The sequence below is a fragment of the Pogona vitticeps genome, chromosome 1, assembly GCF_051106095.1.
Source record: "Pogona vitticeps strain Pit_001003342236 chromosome 1, PviZW2.1, whole genome shotgun sequence".
Lineage (NCBI taxonomy): Eukaryota > Metazoa > Chordata > Lepidosauria > Squamata > Agamidae > Pogona > Pogona vitticeps.
In genome coordinates, this window is record NC_135783.1 from 292,547,119 (window position 1) to 292,574,785 (window position 27,667).

Genomic DNA, 27,667 nt, shown 5'->3' on the forward strand with positions numbered 1-27,667 from the left:
GCAACTTCCTTTTTTAGTGGTTTCTGAATAGCTGCTGTTCCAGAATGGGATCCTGGCTGGAGTAAACTGATGGCCTTCTTTCAAGGCAGAACTAGATTAATCCCACAGTTAGGAGGTGATCCAATATTTTCCTTCCAGTGACACATTCCTTCAAAGCTGCCGTGTCTGGACAGGCAACTTGCAAGGAAGTCCATTCTTTTCTCTTGTGACAAATCATAAAATAAAAGCAAGCTGTGTTGTTATTTTGATGCTTAGCCAAGGTGGCCATGGTGGAGTCTCTCAAGCATCACAAGAACATAAGAAGCGGTCTCTTAGGCAAAGGCAGACCCTTGACCATCTAACCTGGTATTGTCAGCACTGACTGGCCACAACTCTCCTGTTGTCAGCATGATTCTTCCTTAGCCTCACCTGCAAGTGTCATGGTTTGCAGTAACAAATCCAGTGCTCTAGTAGAGGTGCCTTATCTTCTTAGAGTTAATAAAAAGCTTGCACCCTGAAGACTTCCACCTGCCGCTTATAATGCCCAAGTAGCAGAAAACAGCTAAATTAGACAGGGTTTTGTAGACCACAGACAACATCTGAAAAGGGGCAAAAAAAAAATCCAAAGAGAAATTATTTTATCCATATGTGTCCTAGTATGAAGTTATGTGTAGCCTCAGGCAGTAAAAGAGAACGTTTCATAACTGGTACAAGAGAAATTTGCTGGAGTACATGGGGCCTCTGTAAGATAGTGCCAACTCTACACAAAGGGTGCCACACATATAAAATGCTTTGTAAAATGGATCGCGTGTCATACCTCTGTTTGGTTCTTCTCAAACTTTCTGAGAGGATTTGGTTGCTCTCTCCTCTTGCCGCAATGTGTAAGATGCCTAGGTTGCTACATGGAGAAGGCAAATATCTCCAGGTTACTCAACATCTGGTTTGGATTGGAGATATTAACACAATGTCCTGCAAGAAGGCACTCGGGTAGTACTGGATTTGCTACCTCAGTCCAAAAAGGAGCACCCAGGGAAAATCTGTTAACCCTCTCGCCTCTTGAAGTAATTCCCTTGAGTAGAAAGCAGTATGTAGTGGGGACTGAATAACTTTCCAGAGCTTTTTCTGTCATCCTAGCTAGTGCGTCAGCCCTTCCTCCTATCCCGTTTCTGAAGGGGGAAGGGTTGTGGTGGAGGAATGAGATGGGTAGTTATCCTCCCCAGACCCTCTGCTGGGTTATTAAAAAGCTTCATCCATCCTGTCAACAGCTCTGGAGAGAAATACCCCCTGATCTCATCTGCTGCTGGTCCATGAAAGCAAAAGAAGGGTGGTAAGTGGCTCCTTGCAGAGGGCAGGGAAAGCTTCCTATTGGCAACTCTTCCCTGGCAGAGAATGCTGTTGGGCAGCCCAGGGCAACTGGCCTTGAAGCCTTGGACAGCTGGACCCTTTCTTTTTGAGATAGCGGGACCTGAGCAATCCCCCTGCCGTGCCACGAGATCTCTGAGCCTGATCATTGCTTCCTGACCTCTATGTCCCTCCTGCTGGATCTCCTTTGTCTCTAGCCCAGTTCAAACCTCCCAGCCTAAGTTTCCATTGTATTTTTTTTCCATCTTGTTCAGGAGGTGACAGCTTTCAACAGCATCCATGAACTGTAATAACTGAGAACTAAGAGAACTAAGCTTCAGTTTATTCCTGAACCCAGTGTTTAAGGGGAAATATTTCCCAGTTGAAATTCAAAAGGAGAATACGAGGACTAGAGCTTGGAAGTGTGTGTGTGTGCCTGTGTGTGTATTATTGAGTATTGTACACACGCAATATTCTGTAGTACTATGGTTGGGCAAATTGCAAAATCTTTTTTGTATATACAAAATGATTCTGGCTTTACTTCTCAAAGAAAATTGAGAGGATATGGATAGTAATCCGAAGCTATTTTAAAACCGTTCAGTATAATTTATTAGCAGCATAATTAATTAGCTAGCTGGATAGCTCAGTGAGTTAGGTATCCGGCTGTAGAGCTGGAAGTTGAGAGTTCAGTTCCCCATTGTGCATCCCAGTAAAGGCATTCTGTATGGCCTTGGGTAAGCTGTATATGTCTCAGAGTTTTGAATGTTAGTTAAATTTATCTAGCTGCACAGCAGAAGTGCAGGGACTTGCAGAGCAGAATTGCTTCCCCAATTTAATCCACCCCTTTTCATTCATCAACTGGCACTTAAAACCTCAATAACTCTCTCTGAGACATTGACAGTAGAGATAATAAAACATGTTTCATATTTACAGTTGAACAAATAAATCTACAGCAAAACTAGCAAACATGGCTGATCTCAGCAATAAGCTTCAGCAGACTCACTAACTGCTTCCAACATACTAGAGCAAGGGAGGAAAAACACAGTAGCAGGGTGGAGCTCTCTTTGAATCAGAGTCAGGGAAGGAATGATTTGCTAGCATTGGATAGACAGTCAGTCCAGCCCAGAAATGTCCCTCCCAGCCAAACCTAAAGGCAGCACGTGAGTTTGCTAAAAAAAAAGTCCAACAGTACTGTATAGTCCAAGATTGCCCCCAGAAGAAGAGAATGGTAAACAACATCTGAGTACTCTCTACCCAGAAAAGGGTTGTCATAAGTCTGAATTGACTTGATGGCACACAATTAATTAATTAATTAATTAATTAATTAATTAATTAATTAATTAATTAATTAATTAATTAATTAGGAGAATAATTAACATTAATTCAGAAATGGCATGCTTTGTTCTTTATTTATTTTTGCTTAATACTATCACATTAGGTTATTTATCATGTTTCAACAGCACCCTTTCCTTTTTCTTAATTTGTTGTGTCTATTTCCTTGAACCATTTCTCTATATAGGAACCAGCTAAAGGACAACGTCCTTCAAAATCCCTGAAAGCCATGGGAATCAATTTGCCAGCAGCTAATGTCAGTGAATTGGCCTCCGCAGCAGATCTGTTGCCAGCACAAGCCAAAGCAGCAGTACGTATGTGAGCAAGGGGTATCTACTGCTTCAGCCAGTGCTAGTAGCCTGCATTTCCAGTTTCCATGGGCACATAAGAAAGCTTAACACTGGGAAGCTTAGTGGTCCCCAACCTTGGGCCTCCAGATGTTTTTGGACTTCAACTCCCAGAAATCCTGGCCAGCAGAGGTGGTGGTGAAAGCTTCTGGAAGTTGTAGTCCAAGAACATCTGGAGGCCCAATGTTGGGGACCACTGTACTAGCCAGTCCAGGAACTGGGGACCTTTGGCCCTCTAGATGTTTAAGTTACCCATCTCACTGTCACTTTCCACTGGTGATCGTGGATGGAGTTCCAGCAGGTGAAGTCCATGTGCAAATATCTGGGAAGGGGAAGCTCATGGTGCAAATGGCAGGATCTGACTTTTAACACTATATTCTGAAGATACAGTGGTGCCTCGCATAGCGAGGTTAATCCGTTCCGGATTAACCTTCGCTATGCGAAAACATCGCTGTACGGATCAAAAAAAGCCATTCGAACGCATTAAACATTGTTTAATGCGTTCCAAATTGGCAGAAAACTCACCGTACAGCGATGTTTTCCGGGTCCGGCAGCCATTTTCGCACCCTCAGTAAGCGAGGGGAGGGCGCAAAAACGTTGCGCACGGCCATTTCGGCCGCAGCGAGACTGCGGATCAGCTGTTCGGCGGGTCTAAAATGGCCGCCGGAACACCTGAAATGGCCGCGCACAGCGTTTTCGCACCCTCCCCTCGCTTACCAAGGGCGCGAAAACGCTGCCCGCAGCCATTTCGGGTGTTCCGGCAGCCATTTTGGACCCGCTGAACAGCTGATCCGCAGGTCGCAAAGCGAAGGTCGGTAAGCGAAACGCTTACCGATCTTCGCTATGCGAATTTCACCCATTGGGGCCGACACGATGCCTTCGCATTAGCGATCCCGGAAAAGGGATCGCTATGCGAATTCATCGCTGTACGGGGCGCTCGTTAAGCGAGGCACCACTGTACATTTTCATGAAAACAGCATCTCCATATGCTGGAGGAAGGAAATCTGAGAATTTTTTATGTTGCCCTTGGTTAGAATGGAGGTTTATAGGAAAACTAATCTAAAGTAGAAGAGTAACATGGTCAGTTTAGTTTTCTGGTTTAAACCAACAAAGCCATTTGTGAAAAGATCCAGACACTTTGTAGAACATAAAATGTGGATGAATGGGATAATATGGTGTGAGAATGAACAGCCTGGACAACTGGACCTCCTTTTTCGCCCTTCAGGTGGAACTCATTCAAGCTGAGCATCAGTACAGCCTGAGTGAACTGACAGACAACAGGACAAAATCTGCTTTCCCCTTTGGCCCAGTGCTGGGGAGCGAAAGAGAGCAGGATGCGGCCCAGCGCCGCCTCTCTTACTATCAGCAGGAGCTGTGGAATGGACTGGAGAGCCTGCGGGAACAGCATCTCCTCCAGGAGGACACAGAACACATGCTGAAATCCCAGTTCACTGGTGAGCCAGTGGTACCCACTTCACTGGTGGAACATAAAAGGAATCTGGGGGAGACACAAGGTTTTCATGACTAGCGCTAAGAATTCACTCTTCCTCCGTATGCATTTCTTCCTGCAAGTATGACAATGCCATCTCTCTTACTGACTCTGCCTGCTGTTGCTGATCCTTTTGTGAACTTTTGCCCTGCTGGTAGTTAACTATTGACATCCTCATACCTCATTCCCTTTGCCCACCAATTTACTGTAAATGATAATTGGAATGACAGAATGCTTGTAAATATAGACATGTCTTTCTGAGAAAAAAGTAGGCTTTGTGGTTCTAACATGGTAGGATGCATGTTGTCTGTTTAGAGTGATTGATGGGGTGCAAGAAATAAAAGGCTGAGAACCAATAGGCTTGGAAATGGCAAATTGGAAATGTCGTGCATTAATAAGTGCATTAATAAGTCCAGTGCAGTTCCAGAATCTTATAAGGCTACAGGGAGGGGCCACTGATGTAAAGAAGGGAAAACGCAGCTTCAGCCATCATTACATTTACCTGCTGTCTGTATCTCATTGGCATTTGGGTTACTAGCCACGATTCATAATTTCCATTACTCTCCCAAACACTGTTCCTCAGCTCCCAGCCTGAAATAGGCAGACCGAGTGTTGAGACCAAATGCTACAAACTGGCATATGCTGCAGCGTTACTGCAATCTAGCATCAGCTCACGGTTCACACCTTCGCTCAGGAACCCTCTTTGTTTCAGCAGATCTTCAGCTCAGTTTGCAGTGCGAGGGAGTCGAGTGTGAAACCTACCCTGCTGCCACTCGCAACTTTGCGGTCTCACTACATTTGTTCTCAGCCAAGGCCTATGAGTTCATGAAGAGGACATTCCAGTTACCAGGGCCTGCAACACTGCGCACGTAAGTAATATTTATGTTCTTTGGGTTAACTTACATAAGCATGTCAAGATACGAAGCAGTGATATGTACAGTTACATGCATTTAACAGGGATTTTATTGCATCACTATCTGTTCTAGACATTGATATTTTTTCTTTCTTGGCATTTAAAATTAGAGCAAAGAAGTGTCAGTAAAACGCCTGAACATACTCAGTTATGCCGTGTCAGAGCATGAGTGTTCGACTGAGCTAAGTAAGATATATTGTAAGCAGCATTTCCTCAAATTTTCCATCAGCACTGGGCGGGGCCCTGCCCCACATGCATGGGATTCTGCCTGTGACCAGAACCCCATGAGCAACAACACTGGCTGCAGGTGTGTGGCACTAATGCAGTGCTGCGTGGCCCCATGCTTGTGTGGCTTAGAAGGAACATTGATCATAAGACTTGGATTATGAAAAAAAGACATAAATATCTGCTCCTTTTATAATAATACATTTGGGAGAATGTAGTTTGTGGACGTCTTGAATATGACCTAGTTTAAGGCAGGGATCCCCAATCCCCGGTCCGTGACCTGTGCCAGTCCATGGCCTTTGCAGGACCAGGCTGCAGAGACAGATATCCCACTCCCCCGCATGCACTCCCACCATGCATGCCAACAGGTTGCCCTGCTTACATGCATGGTTGCCCTGCTTAGTGGCGTGTGCACGCAAGCGCACCCAGTGCATGTGCTCAAGCACACCTCACCCACCCACAAGTGTGCCCTGTCCACCCAGCGCATGGACCCCCCCCCCGGTCTGCAGTTTAGAAAAGGTTGGGGAACCACTGGTTTAAGGCCTAGTCTCTGCAAAATACAGAATCTAAGCTCCGGAATTTATTCTGCAAAATTTCTGTGTCAAATTTTGATTGACTCTTTAGACATCATATGATGCCTTCCAGGCCATTTTTTTCCCCTGTGAGGGAAGAGTCGTGGCCTGGTGCCATAAAACAATAGAAGATGACTCAAGGGTAGCCATCCTGGGGTAGGGTGGAAAATTCTCAGCTCTGCTATTTCAGAAACCAATATCCCAAATCTGAAAACCAACCCTTGTTTTTAAGAGACATTCTTCTTAGGAAGGACTTAATCAGCAACAAGGTTTTAGGCAAAAGATGCATTGTAGAAAAGGCATGAATTATCAGTCATGGAGATATATGGCTATTGGTAACCCTAAGGCTGGATGTCTGTTGCTAAAAGATGTAACATCCTGGAAATGGTGTACATTGCCATTCTGTACACTTTCTAGTGAGTAAAACAGCAGCTTTCATCAATATGAGAAACAGGACAGACAAATAGAAATTCTAAAGGAGGCTGTGTGTCACAGAATCCCATAGAATGATACTCAGAAGAAGCAGTCAAGCCTAGTCTCTGGCCAGTGATCTTTCCTTCTCTAATTTAGCTTTTCTTGCTCCAGTACAGGAGATTGTAGGCTCAGCCTCCAATAATTCAATCAACAACAACAACAACACACACACACACACACACACACACACAGAGAGAGAGAGAGAGAGAGAGAGAGAGAGAGAGAGAGAGAGAGAGAGAGAGAGAGAGAGAGAGACATTGAGTGTGCCACAATATTAAAGAAAGAAACACTAATTAAAGATTAATTTCTATATTTTAATGTGAGCTTTTGTGGATCAAGTCCACCTCCTCAAACATAAAGGTGAGACTATATGACTGTTATATTTCTACATGGCCTCATGACTAGGTGACGATAAGTGGATCCATGAAAGTTCACATTATATAGCAGTTAGTCTTTAAGTCCCCTTCTTGGATGCATACCTTAATGTGGTGAGGTGGTTTGAATGTGTTAGGGAAGATGGAGAGACAGAATGGTGTCCTATAGGTAAAGGTGTCAAACTGGGGTGTATTCAGCCCTCCAGGTAGGGATCCTTTCACTTCTTATTGAGGAGGGGTAGAGGAGATATGGTTTTGCCCATTCATGTGATGGTGGTTTTTTCCCTTCAGAATGACAGTGCAGAAGCAGAATCTATACAGACTTTCCCACATGGTTTTGTTGTTAGGCCTCTAGCACAAGTCCACTTAAATGCAACAAGGATGATCCAATAAAACTAATGAAAATGATATTTACTTGGAACTTGCCTAAATAAATACCAGAACGAAGGAATGTTTATCTCAGCCTTCCAAGCTTGTTAGAATAAAGATATCCATCTCAACTGAGCTTTGGAGCTTATCATTTTCTTTCTCATTCTTCTCTCATCATAGGTGGCTCTCAAACTCAGATTACAAGCCAGGGTTCAGCCAACAAGCTTTTGATGCTTTGGCAGAAAGATCTCAAGCAGGGGAGCAAACCTTCAAGTTATGTTCTCTGCTTGTGGGCACAATGCCTTTGGAGAGGAGACTGTGTTACGACCCTTCCACCAAGAGTTTGCAAGGCTTCATGAACTTTGGTGCTGGGAATTACGATGCAGATGAAGTTTTGGCAGCAGGAGAAGCACTCCTGTTTGTGGCTGTTGGCTTCCAAGGTCAATGGATTCTGCCCCTTGGCTACTTCTTCCTTGCCACCCTTAGGGGCGATGTCCAGGCCCAGCTTCTGCGCCACTGTATCCTCAACCTGTACGATGTTGGTGTGCAGGTAGTCTCAGTGACGTCTGATGTCACAGCTCCCAGTATTGACATGGCTAGGCGACTGGGAGTGATAGTGGATGGTCTTTCCATCAAATCCACATTTTTCCATCCCGCCACCCCGACACTGGAAATCGTATACTTTTTTGACCCTAGTCATTTGATATCATTGATCCATAACTTGCTACGAGCTGATGGCCTTCTCCTGGTGAGTGGTAAGGCTGTCTGTTGGGACTACCTCCTGAATCTTGGAGCTCTGCAGGAGGACGAGGTGATCCAGGCACTAAGTCGGGCCGGAAAGATTGGCCCCCAGGAGCAGCGGGTGTGGGGAAATGGTGCTACACAGGTGTTCAGTGAGGGCACAGTGCGGGCCTTGCGTTTTGCTGCTGGGTTGGGTCTGCCCCAGTTTCAAGGGCATGAAACAACAACCCATTTCATCCGGTTGCTGAGTGCTGTTTTTGATATATGCAACGGCTGGAGTGCTTCTGGGAAAGGCTTCAGAGTGCCGCTATCCCTGGCCAGCACTGGCACCCTCGACAATCTCTGCAATGAGTATGAGAACCTGCTTCGCAAACTGCACACTGCTGCTGGGGAGTTACTGTGGCTGAGTAGGCATCGGTGGGGCTTTCTGGGCTTTCTGGTAAACCTGCGTAGCTTTCAGGGGCTGCTGCAGACTTATCTCCAGGCAGGAGGCAACCAAATCACCTATTTGCTCCCGTGCTGGTGGACCCTGGACCCTCTGGAGTGGTGCAGAGGATCCATACGGCAAGTGTGCAGGTGCAAAGACTTTGCTACAGCTGGGTCTTTCCAGCAAGCTTACAGGCTTGTCTTAAGCAGGGCTGTGTCTACTCTGGGCTTTGATCCACCAAACCTGCTGGATGTATCACTGAGCAGACGGTCTAGCCTCCAGTTGCAGGCCTCCTGGCCTGCCAGGCAGGGAAAAATCTGGCAGTTACAGTTGCAGTCCAGGCTTCCCCAAGGTACAAACAGTTTTTTCATAGCCCCAGGCTTTTTAGCTGAGTTAGAAGAAGACATAATCACCAACATTTCATGTGCTGTTTTGGAGAAGCTATTGCCACTGTTGCCCTGTGCTGAGTGTCGCACGGCCCTTTTGCGCCCTTGTACGGAGGCGCCTGCAGGCGGCGCCCTGATGTGTGTGGAGAGCAAAGGAGGAAGGTATCTTCCAGCAAAGTCTGTGCAGAGAGTGGTTCGCAGAGCAAAGCAGGCTCTTGGCTTTTCTGGAGACCCCAGATACCCTGGGCATTTAGCACAGGAGCTGGCCATCTTGGCAGATGTGAGTGACGAACCTCATCTTTTCTCATCCCTCACCGATCACCTATCTGACAGCAACTCTCTAGTTTGCAACCATTATGTCACTCTGTTGCAGGCACTTGTGCGGACCTTCCTGTGCGTGTGGCTGAAAGCAGTGCAAGGACCACAGTCCACATCAAGGACTCAAAAATGTCACCTTCTGAAGGAGACTGACTGTGAGCAAAGCATGAAGAAAGCAAATGGCTCCAGAAAGCGCTGGTGCCAGCAAACGCTTGAACTCATGGAATGGTACAAGGTGGTTTGAAGGAGCCGGCTTGGAGAGATCATTTATAGCACTGTGACTGAATGGCAGGCAGCCTTCAGACCCCTGTGCTCTTGGCTGTTTGCAGCTGGGCAAAACAGAGACAGGGAGACCCAAGCTGAACAATTATGCTGAATCGCACTTCCATAGCCAACCTTCAGTTGGAATTGCTGCAGAAAGCTGGTTAGGTGTGTATAAATACTGTACACACGTGGGGCCAGGTGGCAGGAAGGATTTGCATAATTGTAGGGGTTGTTCCAGTCAACCAAGGAATAAATTATTTTATTGCTTCCAGGGCCTATCATGTTGTTGGGCATTACACAAGCATTTAGTTTGATTCAGGCAGGTTCTCTAAACTGTGTAATAGGATGGGGTTTTTTTTTAATTATTGGTTGTTCTGGGAAACACAAGTCCTGTGGTACAGCTTGAGGGCATGCTTGATTGTCAGAATTATTTTGGAATAAAAAAGCAGCTCAAGTGTGAGAATCTCCAAATCAGCGCTGAGTTCCCCACCCTGCCCCCACCAAGACCTGCAGCAAGTCTCATACAGTTGGGGATAAACTAGCGGCACATTCCACAAGGTGACCTTTGGATTTTGTGTGTGTGTGTGTTCCCAAATGGAATTTTGGTATCGATTCCATTGTGTTGTACTTTATTGGAGAACAGCAGGAAATGATCTGAATGCAAGTGATCTGGAAGAGAAGGTAGTGGCTACTGGCAGCTTCTCAACCCTGAGTACTCACTGGAAGGACAGATCCTGAAGCTGAGGCTCCAATACTTTGGCCATTTCATGAGAAGAGAAGACTCCCTGGAAAAGACCCTGATGTTAGGAGGAGAAGGGGACGACAGAGGATGAGATGGCTGGACAGTGTCATCGAAGCAACCAACATGAATTTGACCAAAGTCTGGGAGGCAGTGGAAGATAGGAGGGCCTGGCGTGCTCTGGTCCATGGGGTCAGGAAGAGACGGACACAACATAATGACTAAACAACAACTGACAGCTTCTGTTACAGAAGGAGAGCAAAATCTCAAGTGAGAAAAATACTGTGTCCCTCTAGCCTGATTTTGTTGAAGGAATGCCACGTGAGCACTTCTGCTTCAGAAATGCTGATATGCTCCTTTGAGGTGATAAGGTAGAATAAACTGCAATTTTACAGGTAAGTACTGAAAGTCGTAAGTCCCTTAATCATAAGAGTATTATAAAACTGAATCACCACTTCCTTTCTGTTGTTGTTGCTAAAGTTTTTAAACAAATAGTAGTATGCATAGATTTTATATGAGTATCTCACTCTAATTAGCAAACTTACACTAAAACCGGAAAAAGGTACCTTTTGGACTGTGACATGCAGCATCTCTCAGGCAGCAAATCAGTTGCAGAATAGGTGGAGTAGTTCTGGATGTTGTGGTCAAAGATGTAGATTATACCACCTCTGAAAGGTATGATCAGGCATCACTATCACAAAATAGTGAGCAAACTTGAATTTTGTACAATCCTTCATCAAATTGCATAAGTAAAATAAGGGAGAAGGATTTTTATACCCATAAATTTGGAGAGATTAAATTTTTTCTATTTTAAATATAGTTTCAGTGCCAAAGTTTCAGGAACCCACAATCTTTTCACTAACTAGGTCCCCCAACATGTTGCCCTCTCCCTCCATTCTCCACTGGCGATTACCAAGAGCTGCCTGTTGCCAGCTGAGCCCCACCCTTTTCTGCTGAAGCAAAGCTAAGGCGACAGCCAAAATCAGAGTGCTGTGCTGACCTTTGCCTGTTGGCAAGCAGCGTCTGACAGCAAGTGGCTGAAGCCTTGGGCCAGGTCAGTAAACAGAACAGGGATGAATGATTACTTGTTGCAACAGCTGTGCTCCAGATTTCGACAAACCTGCACCTGTTGCAACCCTTCAGCCATATGGGGCTAAGCTCGTCTGCTGTGTAAGATGCCAACTACAGCCACTGGTCTGTGGCCTCACAGCCCTAAGTGTTCCTCTGCCTAGCAGTGATATTCTCTAAAATAGCACCTCAGCTCTGTAGGAAGGCCACAGGAGAAGGCAGCTTTAACAGCCAAAATGTGACACTGCCTGCAGCGCTCTGCTTTTTGTAGGGTCACTGCATCTGTAATCATTCAGCCATTGGCCATGACCGGCTGTTCTGTTCTGAATGTGGTAGTCCAAAAAGAGAAATACTTCCAAACTCTCAGATATGCATCTGTTATCAGATGCAGATGTTTTCCCAGTGCTGATCTAGCCTCAATCCAATGAGTGAAAATGATCTTAAAGGAACACATCCCCTTCAGGCCCTGCATTTACACCATCATCCTAACTTGTTATCAGGTTTATTCTGACCAATTGTGACCCTTTTCAAGGTTTTCAAGGTAGAGAGTACTCAGAAGTGTACTCTTTGCTGTTCCCTTCTTCAGGTGAGGGGCATTCTGGGACTGTGCTGCTTGCCCAAGGCCACACAGGCTGTGTAGGAACTAGGTGCCATCCTCTGAACACTCTTGTATATGCTATCTTTTCTCCTTTTTATTCAGAAAGGCAATGTACCTTCACTATTCCTAATTCTGTTGGCCTGGGCTTTCATGAAGGCATTTTATATAAACCATTGGCATTAAATGCAAATTGATAGCTCACTTCTTCAATTGGAGCAGACGTTTCCACTGTACACTTGTGATCAGAGATATGAGATTTCTTACGTCCAGCAAGGATATTCAGACTTTGTCTTGCACTATCATGACAAAATGTTGCAGCCAAAACTAAGAAAAAACAACAAGCCCAGAGCATTTATATCTCCAGTTTACATAACGCTGCCCATTATAAATCACAGTCAGGGTAAGTTCTGGATAGACAGAAAATTTTTGGTGTTACAGTTCAAGGCTTCCACGCTATGTTCTTTTCTTCACCACAGCCCCTACCCTTCTAGACATGTGGCATTTGCTCAATATTTTTTTCCTTTCTCCATTTGAAATTATGTGTGGGTTACTTTGTGCTGAGAGAGGAGTTTGAACACATACTTCACGTGTAACAGAATGAGACTTGAAACTTCTATTCTCAATTTGTAACATTTTGCATTTCATCTGGCTGTATGGAACAGCAGTTTTGGCAAATGAGGTTCCAAGCAAAGAATGGGCAATATTTGCCTCTCACATTTTTTTTTTCTGAAAAATGAAGTTTATCTTAAGCGGTCCCATTATATTTGTTTTCTAGGTCACACAGGGAGCAACTTTGCCATTTTTTTGAGGGACACCCAGCTGGATTAATAAACAAACAAACAAACCACACAGGTTCTTACATGGCACAAGGGGATTTTTTTTTTCAGTGAAAGAACACTCCATGGTTTTTATAACAAAATTGTAGGGATTGCAGTAACAACCCTTCAAAGTCCAGGAATCAGTATGTACCATCTTTAGACCTCTGTATGCACCTCCCAGATCTGATCACAGTTTGGTTTGCTCATGACAGAAGTTCTGAATCTTTTTCTTGCCATGTCTGAATAGAAATATAGATAACAGTTCCATTTGCTGCATGATCACTGGGACCAGGAAGAGTTTATACACTCTGAAGCTCACTTGAAATAATTGCATGAACTATGGTTTAATGTGATGTCTAAACTGATGAACCAGTAGTCAGCAAAACAAACTAGATATCAGAAAGCATAATTTGAAGGGGCTTTCAAACAATATTTTGGTTGAATGGTTTGATAAAGATAAGTGTTAATTTTCCTTTATAGCGTTGGTTTCTGTAATATCTGAAATCAAATACCAAGATCTGAAGAGTGAACAACCAAAATAGGTGTTTGTCAAAATTATTTTGGTGGGCATGCAATTAGTATGGCTAAATTAACACTGACATAGGAATCTATAATTTTGTACTTTGTTTTTAAAAATCTTTTAATGTTTGCTTTCAAGGCAACAGCTAGTGGTGTACGAGATCCATGAAAAAATCTACTTGATCCACTGGTAGACAACTGACATTACAATCACTCATCACTTAAAAAAAAAGTTGAGTATTCTGCTGCTTAGGAGCCCTTCTCTGCTTTAAATCCCTAACAGCACACAGGAGATTAAAAAAAGTTTGTGTATCTTTATTAGAAAAAAAGATCACCATATTTCTAGATGTTTAAAATTATGTACTGGTTACAAGAAGAGAATGTCCTCAAAAAGGTCCAGATTGGTTGCACACGATTTTTGATGCAAGTTGGAGGCCACAGATTTTTGTGACCTCTGAAGAAGTTACACTCAGGCTGCACATCATAAGGTAGTGGCAATGGGGAAAGTAATCATGAAATGACTTTCTCCACATAGTTAGCAGGATATAGTCCAACCTGACCATTCTGGAGCCGGCCTTTGCACCAACCCTGTTCATCCTCTTCACTGATCTTCATGAGCTCTTCTCCTAGATGGAAAAATAAAGATAACTAGTAAACTCAAAGTAAGGGCATTATTTGAAAGAGACTCAGGTACATTCCTTAAAGCAGGACTCAACAACCTGTGACACACAGACACCCAGGCTGCACACAGCCCTTCACCCAATTTCATAGAGGCTGGGAGAGACACAAAGAAGGGATGTGGTAGGAAAAAGTGGGTAGAGGGAAGCCCAAATCAAGAAGAGTGATGGAGCAAGAGATGGAAGGAGCTCTCTAGAAGCAGCCATTCCACAGAAACAGAAAAGGGGAGAATCAAAATGGATGGAGTAGTAGAATGGAGTGGCAAAGACTTCTGCAAAATTTCAGTAGAAAGCAATTCTACAGAGGAACAGCTTAAAATACATTTAACTCTTGAAAATTAGAGGCTGAGAGATGTTTCTAAGTCCCTGCTTCCTTTGCAGTATCTATATCATCAACAGATTCATACTGCACAGTCTACTATGAGCCATGCAGAATTCCAACACAGCAATTAGTCAAGTGATTAGTTAAAAATAACAGAAAATGCATTTAAAAAACCCTCACTTTTCCCCTCCAACTCTGTGTTCAAGGAGAGATGCCAATTTTAAGATAGTCTGCACTGTGAGATGGGCCAACATGCCACATGAAGAATATGAATACAAATTAAGATAGTAATGATTTGGGGAAACTATGTCTTCAGTGTACCAATAAGTTTCAAAAGAGGAAGTGATCCATTTCCCATAAGCTTTAAAGTTTGCAGAGCAAAACTGGAATGGATTAATTGTTCTTTGACCAGAGATTAATTTATTTAGTTAGCATTAAATGTAATAAGGCCTGAAGCAAATCAGAGGGTTGTGTGTGTGTGTTTTTTTTTAAGTGTTTCTTCCTCTGTTATCTCTACCCACAGAAGAAACAGGATAGGCAGGATAGGGGGGAAAACATGGGCTTAGCACTCCTGACAGGATTAAAAAGGTAAAGGTTCCCCTTGACATTTAGTCCAGTCGTGTCTGACTTTAGGGCGTGGTGTTCATCCCCATCTCCAAGCTATAGAACCTGTAGACAGTTTCTGTGGTCACGTGGCCAGCGCGACTAGACACAGAACGCCATTACCTTCCCACCAAGGTGGTAGCTATTTATCTACTCGCATTTTTACATGCTTTCAAACTGCTAGGTTGGCAGGAGCTGGAACAAGTGATAGGAGCTCATTTGGTTGTGTGGATTCGATTTTGCATCTGCTGGTCTTCTGTCTGACCTTGCAACACAGAGGCTTCTGCGGTTTAACCCACAGTGCTACCACGTCCCACTGACAGGATTACTTCACTCTAATCCTCCTTTTTGACAAGGCAGAATTTGGGAGTGAAGAAATGACAACCCAAAACTGGTTTGTTTCTGCCTCTTGCACCATCCTGTCTCAACAGTTACACTACCAAGATTTCTTGGATACTCTAGTTTGAATTATATCACTATGCATGCACATGAACAGGTTTTAATTGTGATAACCTAAGTAACCCAGACACAGATTTCATGCAGTTGCTATATTCATTTGAAAGATTTTAATACTTGGAAAAGAAATAAACTTCACAATTCTGAAAAATTAAGGTTTTTTAAAAGCATGAATGAAACACACTTCCAAGATCCAGATCGCCCCTGTGTATGTGCTCCTGACTACAAAACAGGTGGCATACGATAATATTTCTGCATGGGATCAGATCATGAACATCCATAAGACAATAGCTGAGATTTAGTACTGAATGTATGTGATCCTGCGATAATGCAGTCTGTATCTGCCAGCTACGTAAAAAGCAGACCACAGCCATGTAGGTTTCTTACCACCCAACATCCAAAGGAGGATGAATGGAATCATTAATGATCAGTTTTTGTTACTGGTGGCAAGAAATCATTGCCTTTCTACATCTGGTTAGGCACACAGTATTGCAAATTCAGCTCCAGCGCTTTCCAGCTCTCAATGGAAGATTCCTGTTACCATGTTCTGTATCAGTTTCACTTCTGGTTCTACTTTTGTCACTGTGAATAAGAGAACATTGTCCCAGAAGACTGAAACACTGATTATTATGCATAAAAATCAAAATCAACCCAAGTGGTGAGCATGCAGCCCATCTAGACACAAGATGTCTTAGAAATAGCTCCTTGAAACAACTGTGATTCTCTTTCATAGATTCTCAAGTCAGATTTCCCAAGATGGGTTCCTGGCATGTTTCTGCCTTTCTACACAACTGAGATACTGTGACATCCCCTTTGAGAACCCAAAGTGTCTGATCAAAATAGTCACGGGGCCATCCAGATCTTACTGAGAACTTTTCACCCACTGGCTTCAAAACACAATTGCAAGCAGTTAGAAGGTTAGTGCATTTGTACCTGCTTTAAAGCTCAGCTCATCAGCCTCTTGTCCTGTGTAATCATACAGTGCTCGCACCCGCACGCCTGGTACCTTTATATCCTCATGCCCATTGACCTCCAGGCCCTTCTTGGGAGTGTCTTCATCTGACCACTCTGAGATTTCTTCCTTCCCTCCACTACCAAGGAAGAGACAGAAAAACAGGAAAGGAAGACAGCTGTGAACTTGCATGTGCCATTTTTAAAAAGTGCTCTATCCCCAAATCATGCAGTTTCATGCACTTAAGTATGAGGAAGAGGCAAAAGATGAAAAGAAAGTGATAATATACTGACATTTCTATTGCCCTTGCTTGGAAAACAGCAAGAGAACTGGCAGAATGGCAACAATATTATCTTTCTGGAAATTGGAACAAATTCTGAAAATGAATAAGTTAAAGAGACCCAAGTGATTCCAGATGATAGCAAGATAGAGGTAAAGTGGTTATGTCCATTTGGGAAGAAAAGAAGAAGCAGTGGCTACTGTGCTCTTCAATGGGACAGTGTTATGAATCCACAAAAGAGCAAGGCAAGAGGAAAAGTATCCTAAGAAGTCTTAGTTTCATACTAACTTCATACAGGCTGAGGCCTTCAAGGTGTCATAGAAGTGGCTGTTTTGTTCCTCTTGGTATGTAAACCTGTGGATTGGCAAATAAGCCCTTTAAACTAGGAAAGAGATAAGACACGGCCACAGTCCTCTTCTTCCACAGATACTCACATGAACAAAACAGGGACTGCACTGCAGCACGTCTTGCGAGAACAAGCATCAGAAAGTCATAAATTCCTACACTCTTTTCCTGTATGTAATCTTGTGCCAGTTACCCATTGACTAGCCCACTGAATAAGTTTTCCAATTAACATTTGATGGAAACAGAGGGCATTTAAAAATGTACATCCATTTGGGATGAGTTCTAAATCTTGCCAGTATGACTGGTCTCCTTGCTCCCTGGCTGCAAGTCTTACCTTTGCTTTGTTGGTGGAGGGGTCTGTTTCATACCATCTCCGGCTGGCACAATGCTGGTCAAGGTAACATCTTCATCACCTTTGCCACTTTTCTCCTTCTTGCTGATTGCTCGCTGTGTCTCCAAAGACCATTCCTGAAGGGAGAAATATATTACAGTAGTCCCTGACTTCAATAAATGGTCTGAAAATTATCTTAATGGCTCCTCTGCCCAAAGTAAAAAAAAAAATAACAAAACCCCAAGATGTGACAGGACTGAGTCTCCATTTTCGTTTTACATAAAACAGGATTTTTTTTATACACTGCCATTCAAAACCACATCAGGAGAAATGATAAATTGCTAAATTGAACTGTGAGGAACTACTGAAATCTATCAAAACCTGGACTTTCTCTCCTATCACAAAGAAAAAAAAACTACTATCTCCCTACTTATTCCCCTTTCAAGTCCTCACACAGAGCAATCCCATCTAAAGGAAAGCAGTTATAGAAATCATGGATGGGTGACAGCAAGGGCAGGCTAAGCGGCTCCTGATCCCCTCAGCCCGAGAATGCCTTGCTCCCCTCCCTTTCTCTTCAGTAAGAATCAGAGTCCAGTAGGTATTTGTTGCCCTCATGCCTGAGTCCTAGCAGGCATGTTTGGATACTACAGGAATAAGGTACTAGACAAGACAGATCTTTAGTATGAACCAGCAGAGCTTCTCTTGTGTTGTGCCACTGTCAAACTATATTTGGACATCAGATAAGGAATGATTAATAAAATCACACTAATGATGAAATAATAAGGCAGCAGCACTTCCAAGATGCAATGCTATCGGTACACTCACATATATTAAGAGACTCATACATCCTGATCCAACATACCAGGCTGCTCAAGGTTATATAGAGTTTAGGACACAAGGAACAACAAGGACAACAAGTAGTAAACAAGGCTCTTGTGCTAGCATCTGCCACATCCCTGAACCTACATTATAAGGTTCAGGTCAATGAACAACTTCAGTGAAACGATAATATACAATACTGAATTTATATCCCGAGGAACAGCAGATTCAATGGAACTTCCTGCTAGGAGGAAATACCTTACCTCAAATTGAGGCCAATTCATAGCCATGCCAGGCCCATGGGTATTGCGCCACCACTTCAGATCCTCTTGGTCATCTGCAGCCACTATTCCCTGATGCAAATCCCGGTAAAGTGCATGGAAGCTACAGTTGATGGGGGAGTGGGGATGACACAACACACAAGAAGCATAAGAAACTGTACTGGAGAGTAGAACTGGTGCAGTAGATCAGGAGGCTGTATGGATACTGTGATAGGTTTCTATACCAAAGAGAGATTTGACCTTTTGCCAGAACAAGCAAAAAAAAAAAATGTGGAGTTGCCTTTACCCCACAGCAATTTATATCAGGCCCAGAAAGACTCTCATGGGAGTTTGATCTCTCGCAGACACATACATACCTGTCATTGGTAGATAGGTTGAGATGGTTGTGCAAATCCAAGAACATCTCTTTAAAGAAGCACAGGCGTTTGCACTCAGCTTCCTGACACCCTTCAAAGATCTGCTCCATGTCCTCCATGTACCGAGGGTTATAGCGGTTCAGTTCTTCCAGCATCTTCTCATAATGCTCCTTGCACTGTATAAAAGCGTGAGTAACTCTTCAGCAGGAGATCCTGTCTAGATGTGCATTTTATTTAAGATATGAGACTGAGGTTGGACCCATGCTCAAGACACATCTTCCTGGTCATTCTAGTCATTTCATTACTTGAGGGCGAACACTATGGATGACTTCATCATCATCTTAGAACTGCAGAGCTGGAAGGGACTCTATGGATCATCGAGTCCAGCTCCTACTGAGGAGGCTCAGTGGGGGGAACTGAACTCTCAACCTCTGGCTCTGCAGCCAGAGACCTAAATCAGTGGTTCTTAACCTTTGTTACTCGGATGCTTTTGAACTGCAACTCCCAGAAACCCCAATCAGGACAGCTGGTGGTGAAGGCTTCTGGGAGTTGCAGTCCAAAACTCCTGAGTAACCCAAGGTTAAGAACCAGTGACCTAAACCACTGAGCTATCCAGCAGTCCATATCCAGCTTTCTTACATGAAAGAGTTCCCTGTGCTGCATTCAGTCTATGGGATTTTACAAGAGGGCTCTGAAACATTCAGTTTTTGATTCCTGGAGGTCTCATTTTTTATGAAGCTCCTCATCAAGGCGCAACAAGAGAAAAAGATCCAGAAAGTGACACGTGTACCTACTTTACCCATAAACTTTTGTCAGCTACAACTTATCCAAATGTAAGCCACCTCATTTCCTACATTGATTTAAAATGTTGTGACAAGAGATGCTCAGTAGTCCAAACATCACCTCCAATGTGGCTTACCTTCTCTGCTTCTTGTGCACATCTTTCCACACGGTCTTGAAGTTTACGCATCTGCTCTTGTGAAACAGAAGAATCTGCTTTGGCATGGTTCTCTCTTGTCTGTGCAGTCTTCTCTTCTTTACGAGCAGCATGGTAATTCTTTCTCGCTGTTTCCACCTAACACAGATATTATATCAAATAATGTATCAGAAAGCTGTTTACAGCTGCTTTTCACCAAAAGTAGAGATAGACCGCCTTTCCTGCATTCAGAAGCATAAAAAAAGTTTCCAAACCTGATCCTCAACCTGTGCCAGCAACAGATAAAAGACTTGTGTCCAGCAACCACAGATGCCATATTAAGACATTCAAGGTGCACATGTTATACTCTTTGCATTAATAGGAGTAAGTGTGCAGAGCATCACCAACCTCCTCAATGTAGATCTTAAAGCCCTGTAGCACAGCAGTTAAACTGCAGTAAAGGTAAAGGTTCCACTTGACATTTAGTCCAGTCGTGTCCGACTCTAGGTCGCAATGCTCATCCCCTTTTCCAAGCCACAGAGCTAGTATTTGTCTGAAGACAGTTTCTGTGGTCACGTGGTCAGTGTGACTAGACACAGAACACTGTTACCTTCCCACCATGGTGGTACCTATTTATCTACTTGCATTTACATGCTTTCGAACTGCTAGGTTGGCAGGAGCTGGGACAAGTGATGGGAGCTCACTCCGTTGCGTGGATTTGATCTTACGACTGCTGGTCTTCTGACCTTGCAGCACAGAGGCTTCTGTGATTTAACGCGCACTGCCACTGCATTCCCAAGAGCCAAAACTCTGTCCATGACCCAGGTTCAATCCCAGGCAGCCAGTTTGAGATTCACGCAAGCTTCCATGCTTTCAAGGTTGGTAAACCGAGTACCCAGCTTGCTGAGGCAGCAATGTGTAGCCTCCATAATTCAATTGTAAACTGCCCACAGAGTGCTTTAAGCACTATGCGGCAGTGTATAAGCAGCACATTCTGCTTTTTTTGTTTTGCTTTGCTTTGTTCTATGGAACAGCAAGGTCTAAAGAGAGTTATGCTTATGTTCACTCAAACATAGGTAGAATTCTTTGTACAAATGTAGACCCACTCTGTCAAAGTCTCAACTCATGCAGGATAATTCTACTTGTATTCAAATAAGTGCAAGCAGACTTCCTTTGAAACTTTGCCTCTCAGCACAGCAAGGCTGAAACAACAGGGTGGGGTAAGCACACACTTAGGTATAAGAGGGAAGATCGCCTGCATGGCATTGCGTCCAATCAGAGCACAACTTGTCCAAACTGAACACCTAAAGAAGGTTACAGATGTCACCAGTCTGGCCAACTGCAAGATCAAATTATAGCTCAACACCACCCAACCTACAACCAGCAGCAGGAGCCTGAACACCTGCAAGGTGTTAATGATCTGTCTGGCCACTTGGCAAGTCACAGAGCATAAAGTTAATTAAGAAATTATGTTTCCAGACCAACCATCCTCTGGATCTTTCACATTCTCATTAGAACCATCCCCTGGTTGGACTTCTCACTTACGTCCTTCAGCTTCTTCACCCAAGGCTTCTGGGCCTTGCGAAATGCATCTTCTACTTCTTTTGTCTCTTTGAACCCGCCAATCATCTGCTTGTGGTAGGCTTCCTTCTGCCAGGCCTTAATTTTATCTGTGTCTTCACTTGCCAGGCGGTTTCGCACCTCTAGGTGGATCTCACTAAGTTTATCTGCAGCAGTCAGGAATGAATGCCAGGCTTTTTCCAGAGTGCCATATTGAGGGCCTAAAGGAACAAGCAAGATCATGTAGCAATGTAATGTCAGGTACAAAGGGACTAGATTAAGAAGCCAGTCTTCATCTGCCACTGTCATCTGTCTTACGACTGCTTGTGGCAGGTTTGATCTCCAGGGAATGAAAGCTGTGTGGAATATACGTTGATAGTAGTCTGCTGATATGGGGCTACTTTCATTCAGATGGTTTGTTGGGCTCAAACACTGGATAACCACAATCTGTGTGCTAATGAATTCCAGTTAGTTTATGTTCCACAATAATTTGTTTCACTTGCCACCTTTAGAACCCTGCTAAAAGATTGCCATATGATTTATTCTGGCAGTCTTCCAACCAGCACTCAAGGCTGTCCATTGCCTACTTAACATACAAAACTTTCCCACTAAGTAGTGTGGGATTGCTGTTTTTTTCCCTTCTACAATTCTCCCTGCCAACCAGGTTCTGTGGGCTGCTAGTCTTCCTATCTAATTGGGACAATTGGCACTTATTCATGGGCCAGTGGCTGAAAAGCCAGTGGACATATTCTTCTTAAGAAGAGGAGCCTGCTCTTCAGAATTCACTCCGCAAATTTCATGTGTGCAATTCCTCAAGTCTCAGAATCCTTGATTTAACAAAGCTACTTCTTGCAGGACACTTAAAATTGAAATGATGGCTCCATGTATGGTATAACTGATTACCAGTGGAAATGGTACAGAGCCTTTTATATCTCCAAAACTGTTTGTTTCAGCTCATGGGACAACGCAAACTCCCTCGTGGATTAAGAAAGGCCTTTGAATATCAAAAGGCAACAGTTTTCTCTTTACAGAATGTTTACTGCCTTATCTAAAGAGATCAAGAGCCCCTTATGGAATAATAAGACTTTTTCACTATACCCTTCTCCACAGCAGTCCTCCACTTGCGAGACCAGTCTGTTAGTTGCTGTGCATAGTTCTTTTCAATTTTTGCTCTCTCCTGGAAGCAGGAGACAAGGTCATTACACAGCCGGCTTCCATCATCCACCCGTTTCACTGTTCGCTTGTAGTTGCCAGGCTGAAATTAGACAGCGGCGTCAGTCATTCTTTTTTCAAAATTATCCGCAGACTCAGAGGCAATTCATGATGTTCCTACACAGAACAGGCAAGCCTTTTGAAGGCTTCTGAAGTACAGCAATATTCCCATCTAGGACCCCACCCAAATTCCCAAAAGGCATAAGGAAGGGGGAGTGTTATCATAGTCATACATTCCAGAATTGTTATTATTATACGGCACTAAAGATAGTAGAACCATTTAAAACAGCAACTGATGTCAGCTTGCCCTAGGTCTGCTGTCACTGCCCGTCCTTCTCGAGATACTGGGATTATAAGGAATTAGTATTTCTTATAACACATCCTCCCACATCCACAATGAATGAATGTGTGACCTTCCACCTACTCTTCTCTTACCTCCCAAAAACTGCCACTGGATGCCTCCCCACCAGTATCATCCTCTGTTGACATCACTCTCGTTTCCTTGCAGCACAGAATTTTTGCAGCTTTTCGTGCAGCTGGGAAAACAAATGGACAAAAATGTACATGTAGCAGGATAAAGCAATTTATCCAGATTCTTTTATGTAGGAGACCCTCCAGTCCACACAGATTAGGACCAATTTACAGTAATATCAGGAATGGTGACACAAATTAAATAACCACATAAGTGCCTTAACTCTTTTGGGACTCGCCCACAGGTATCAGTAATGTCATCTGTACAAAAGGGCCTTCTAATTAATTCCAAGAATTTCAGTATTTACAAGCCAAATTTTCTCAGTAAGGCAAAGATTTGGGACTGGACCAGACCAAGACACATATATGGTTTTCTCACTCAGAAAAGGGTAGAAATGGGAAAGGGAACTATTTATGTTTTCTTACTGGAATTCTATAATTCACCAACTGGAGCAAGGTGCAAATCACTTGCATTTAGAAATAAGGAATTCTGTACCAAAAAGATTGGAGTAAGTATCAGAAGTGAATAGAGGTCACATTCATGCCACCGAAAAATGTACTGTTGGTTATCCCAAGTTTTTTTCATTTCACCATAGCTAGGAATGTGCAGGAGACAGTGAGAAAGGAGTCATTTTGTCAATTGCTCTCACAAAACATTTGGGAGACAAAACTCTACTCATCTGTTGCTAATCATCCAGAGATCTGTCAGTAGATCCTGCTCTATCTTTTGCCCACCCCTGCTTTATACCCCACACAGCTGCTGCCTGCACTCTTGTCCATTTCACAAGACTGTGCGAGATACCTGGAAAGACAAACATATTTTGTTTCTCTGGACACCTCCTAGATAGAAAGCTACAACTGGTTTTGAAGTGGTACCATCAGCTAATGAACACTGCATATTTTTTTTTCCAAAAAAGATCTCAACTTGCCATTTTAACACATGTAAATATATATAGGAGAGTTCTCCTATGGTTTATTGAAAGCAGTACTTCTACAACCCACAAAAACTCACAGCAAATGAATGTTGTTCTCTTTTAGATGCCATAAGACTCCCTGCAGTCTGTGCCACCAGTTATTCCCCAGGTTCTGCAGACATTGCTAATTTTTCATCCTAGCAGCCCCACCCCCACACCAGTATACACTCACATGGTGATCTGAATTTGTTCTAATCAAGCCATTGCAAACATAATTCAACTGTATCAATAGTCTTGCTACACATTTTATTTCCAACAATATGGACTGTTTATAAGAAGTGGCGATTCCTGTGTACCTGACACAACTTGTTTTGGTGGCAGTGGGATTCCTATTGCCATTCTTACTAGGGTACAAGTTTATTAAAAGACCATTTCTTGGTTAATGACTAACAGACATGTTCAACTGCTGCTCACTGTCTCCTGCACATTCCTAGCCATAAAAAGCTTTCCCACACCCTTGAAAGGTATCTATTTGCTCCCACTAGTAATAGAGACTTCTGCAGTATATAGGACCACATCTCATCCTCCCTTAAACCCTCTGTAGCAACATTTTCCACATGTTTAAGTCATCCAAAGCCTCTTTCAAGACACAGATACACGGCAGCGAAGTCAATGCTAGCTGTCACATCAGTCCTCTCCTATTACATGGGAAAGTGTTTTTAAAAATGCATGTCCCTTCTTTTTTTAAGATATCAAAGATTCTAACAGCCCTAGGTTACCTGGCCTCCAAGAAGGTAAAACCACAAGGCCCAGACACAGATTATTTTTCTCCCACCTGTTGTAAGAGCCCCTTGTTCTATAAAGCCCCTTGCTCTATAGTTATATATTGCCATTTTCCAATTACAGACATGCCTACGTACCAAATGCAAGAAAGTTAGCAGGGCCGCAGAGAAATCTCTGGCTTCTTCTGATCCCTGATAAGTGTGCTGGGAGAAGTGGAGTGAAGATAGTTTTATAGCTAATTTTAGTTGGTCTGACTCAAATGCAGCTACTTGACAACTACAGACAGCCTTCATACCAGCATGTCCTTCTCTCTTTCCATGGAATCCAGGGAGGGGCACCCACCCACCCCCAATATAGCTGCAGGAGCTACCCCCTGCTTTCCAAAGTGTCATTCTACAGTGTGCTGGAGAGGTGATGTGTCCTGGTGTAAGAAGATACAACCCCAGGATTTAAATGCATCAGGGTGGCATGACAACATGGAGCAGGAAAAAGTGATGGCAGTGACAGCTGAACAAAGAAACAGCTCTTCACAGACCGGAAGAAGCCAGTGCAAACATGGATCCTCTGGCAGGGCCGGACTGGCCCTGAGCCCGGCTTTCCCACCAGCCCCAATTAATCCTCATTACTTCCTCTTCTGGTTATCTTACAGCTAGAATGCAAGTGACCATACTGTATATCTACTGTATATATATATTTTTCAACATGAAGTTCCAAGTGTTCTCATGACATTTAACAATGACCATAGCTAAAAAGATCAAAATTAAGCTAAAACAGCAGAAGTTATAAAACGTGCAGCTGTGAAAAGCAACAAATGCAATAAAAGCTTTTGAAAGCCTTCCCTCTAGTTCTAGCACTGATCAAAATGCATGGGGAGGCACAGAGGAGCAACAGCCCCTAGTATCTAGAGACTAACCAAATGTGCATATATATATACAGGTATGTTTAAAAAGCACCATCAGAGCCTTGAACTGTGCCCACAAACCGAGCAACAGCCAATAACAATGTTTCTGTGGTAGCCAGACAGACTGACAGAACTGGTGGTTTCTCTGTCAGTAAACTGAGCATTATTTTAAGAATTCAAGTCTGAAGTCAAAGAACATCCCTTTACACCCCATGGAGGCTTATAGAACTGCACGTGTATGAAGAGTGGAATATGTCAAAAAGAACACAGAGGAAAGTCTTTTCAACCATCAAGCACAATCAGCAGTGGCATAATCAGGAAAATACTTGGCTGCTTACGTGCAAGACTGAAACAATGACAGAACGACTCACTATGTGAACTATGTTAAGTGTGGCTCATAAGAAAGGCTGCAGAAATCAGTGTGTATTTTTAAGTTTTTGGAAATCTATCTCAGTGCTAAAAATTTAAGGCCTTGCAACCTTATGAAGGGGTCATGTTTGTTCTGTAAAGAAAAAAAGGGGAAGGGGCTGTGATTTGGAGGCGGAGGAGGACTTACGGGGGAAATTGGCATTCAGTTTGGACACTATCAAGGTATTCTATTCTAAGAGCTTTTGCTTCAGTTTATATAGATGTTCAAGGCCCATTACAGTTACAAACGCTAACACTGCCTTCAACCTTAAAGTTTGAAAACAGAAACAAATGCAGTATTACAAAAATAAAATGTGAGCGTGCCACAATTTTGTATGTATGTGTAGAAAATTATATATTCTGATGAAAAAGTAGCTTCAAAATACCCATTTCAAGGGCTGCTGAAGTTGTGTGTCTGGTTTAAGGTGCAAACATTTTTGCTGCCACAGAGGGCGATAATCAGAGTTTCAACCATCTGATCTGAAAATCAGATCGACTCCCACGGGGAAGCAGAGGTGGAAAATAGCTGAATGTTTCAGAGGACAGTCTCCATCTGTTCAGAAAGAAACCTGAGTCAGAGGGTGGGAATAAAGGGCACAGAGGACTCAAGATTAATTCCTTCTGCATCTTCCACATCATGACTCTTAGTGTGAGTCAGCAAGTGAATTTCGATTACAGAAGGTTGAGAATGAAATTTATCCAGCTGGATTTGTTCCAGTTCAGCTCCACGTGATGCTGTAAATTTCTATGAACAGAATATAGCTGACATTCACACCACCATATGGGAATGATAGAAAGTGGAAGCACCTTACCAATCAAACACATACCATACCAAAAATTGGCTACTGCTTGTGAACTGAAGTAGGGATAACCCACTACATAATTATTAATGAGTAAAGTTGCTTTAACGTAGCTACCCCTCTATAATTTCTTATTCCTAGTATAAAGTGGCAGAAACTTTTGTTTTTACTTTCAGATTTTCAATATATATTTATGGAAGACATTAGGTCTTCTACAGATTAGGTTAGTTTCTTAAATTATGGTAATTCTGTATTTCCAGGACTCTTCCTGCCTTCAGTTCCATAAACATTTTACACGCATTAATCTGTTTGTTGTCACAATCAGTGAAACACAAAAATGCCCCCCCCTCTCTCTACCTACCTACCTATACAAGTTTCATGAAAAACAGAGCCTCTCCCCAAACATCGCCCTTCAATATTTCCACTCAAATGTTCAAGCACTGTTTGGACGTAACAGAAAACTAGATTCTTGAGATGTTCCCTGTCAACAAAAACAGTAGGCTCCTCCACAGTAGTTAATAGCAGTAACATGGCAAAAATAAGCTTTCCTAAGGGCACACTGAACACATTATACTTATTACAATTGTTTAGGAATACAGTAGCAAATAAACTTTTTTTACAGACGAAGACTAAGTCCTTATTTACCCAATGCTTCATCCAAATACACATCACGCAAACATGTGATAATTACACCATCAGGATTTGAGACCCTTGGTCTGGTTAGACTAATAATTTGTGTTCAGTGTCAGACGCCTATAAAATATTTCCACATTAGAATGAAGTGGTTTTACATGTGAACTGAATAGGACCCCTTGGGCCAGTTATTCCTTGTTTTCTATTCACATCTGAGGACAAAAGTTTCTCATGTACTTCAAGGAAGTAATAACACTAACATTCAATAAAATATAAATAGAAATTCCCTAACATAAAGGTAAATTATTCTAAGACTAGAAGCTCTTCTCTTGCAATGCTACCTAGCAGCACCAG

At 43.1% G+C, this 27,667-nt stretch overlaps 1 protein-coding gene across 11 annotated transcripts in view; it reads right to left on the minus strand.

The window, feature by feature from the left end:
- Positions 1-13,592: 13,592 nt before the first annotated feature.
- PACSIN3 (protein kinase C and casein kinase substrate in neurons 3) overlaps positions 13,593-27,667 on the minus strand; it is a 31,731-nt gene continuing 17,656 nt past the window's right edge. For 3 of the 11 annotated variants that reach the window (XM_072986020.2, XM_072986019.2, XM_072986021.2), the window contains exons 2-11: positions 22,839-22,939; positions 22,290-22,446; positions 21,177-21,412; positions 19,635-19,790; positions 18,716-18,891; positions 18,342-18,462; positions 17,263-17,396; positions 16,872-16,937; positions 16,285-16,442; positions 13,593-13,919 (exon numbers count right to left, since the gene is read on the minus strand). In XM_072986020.2, the coding sequence (XP_072842121.2) occupies positions 13,804-13,919; positions 16,285-16,442; positions 16,872-16,937; positions 17,263-17,396; positions 18,342-18,462; positions 18,716-18,891; positions 19,635-19,790; positions 21,177-21,412; positions 22,290-22,446; positions 22,839-22,892 (1,374 nt within the window). In that variant the 5' untranslated portion in view covers positions 22,893-22,939 and the 3' untranslated portion in view covers positions 13,593-13,803. Of the gene's footprint in view, positions 13,920-16,284; positions 16,443-16,871; positions 16,938-17,262; positions 17,397-18,341; positions 18,463-18,715; positions 18,892-19,634; positions 19,791-21,176; positions 21,413-22,289; positions 22,447-22,838; positions 22,940-24,708; positions 24,966-27,667 lie in introns of those variants that run through there. The other 8 variants (XM_078389858.1, XM_072986024.2, XM_078389847.1 and 5 more) reach the window with 6 other exon arrangements.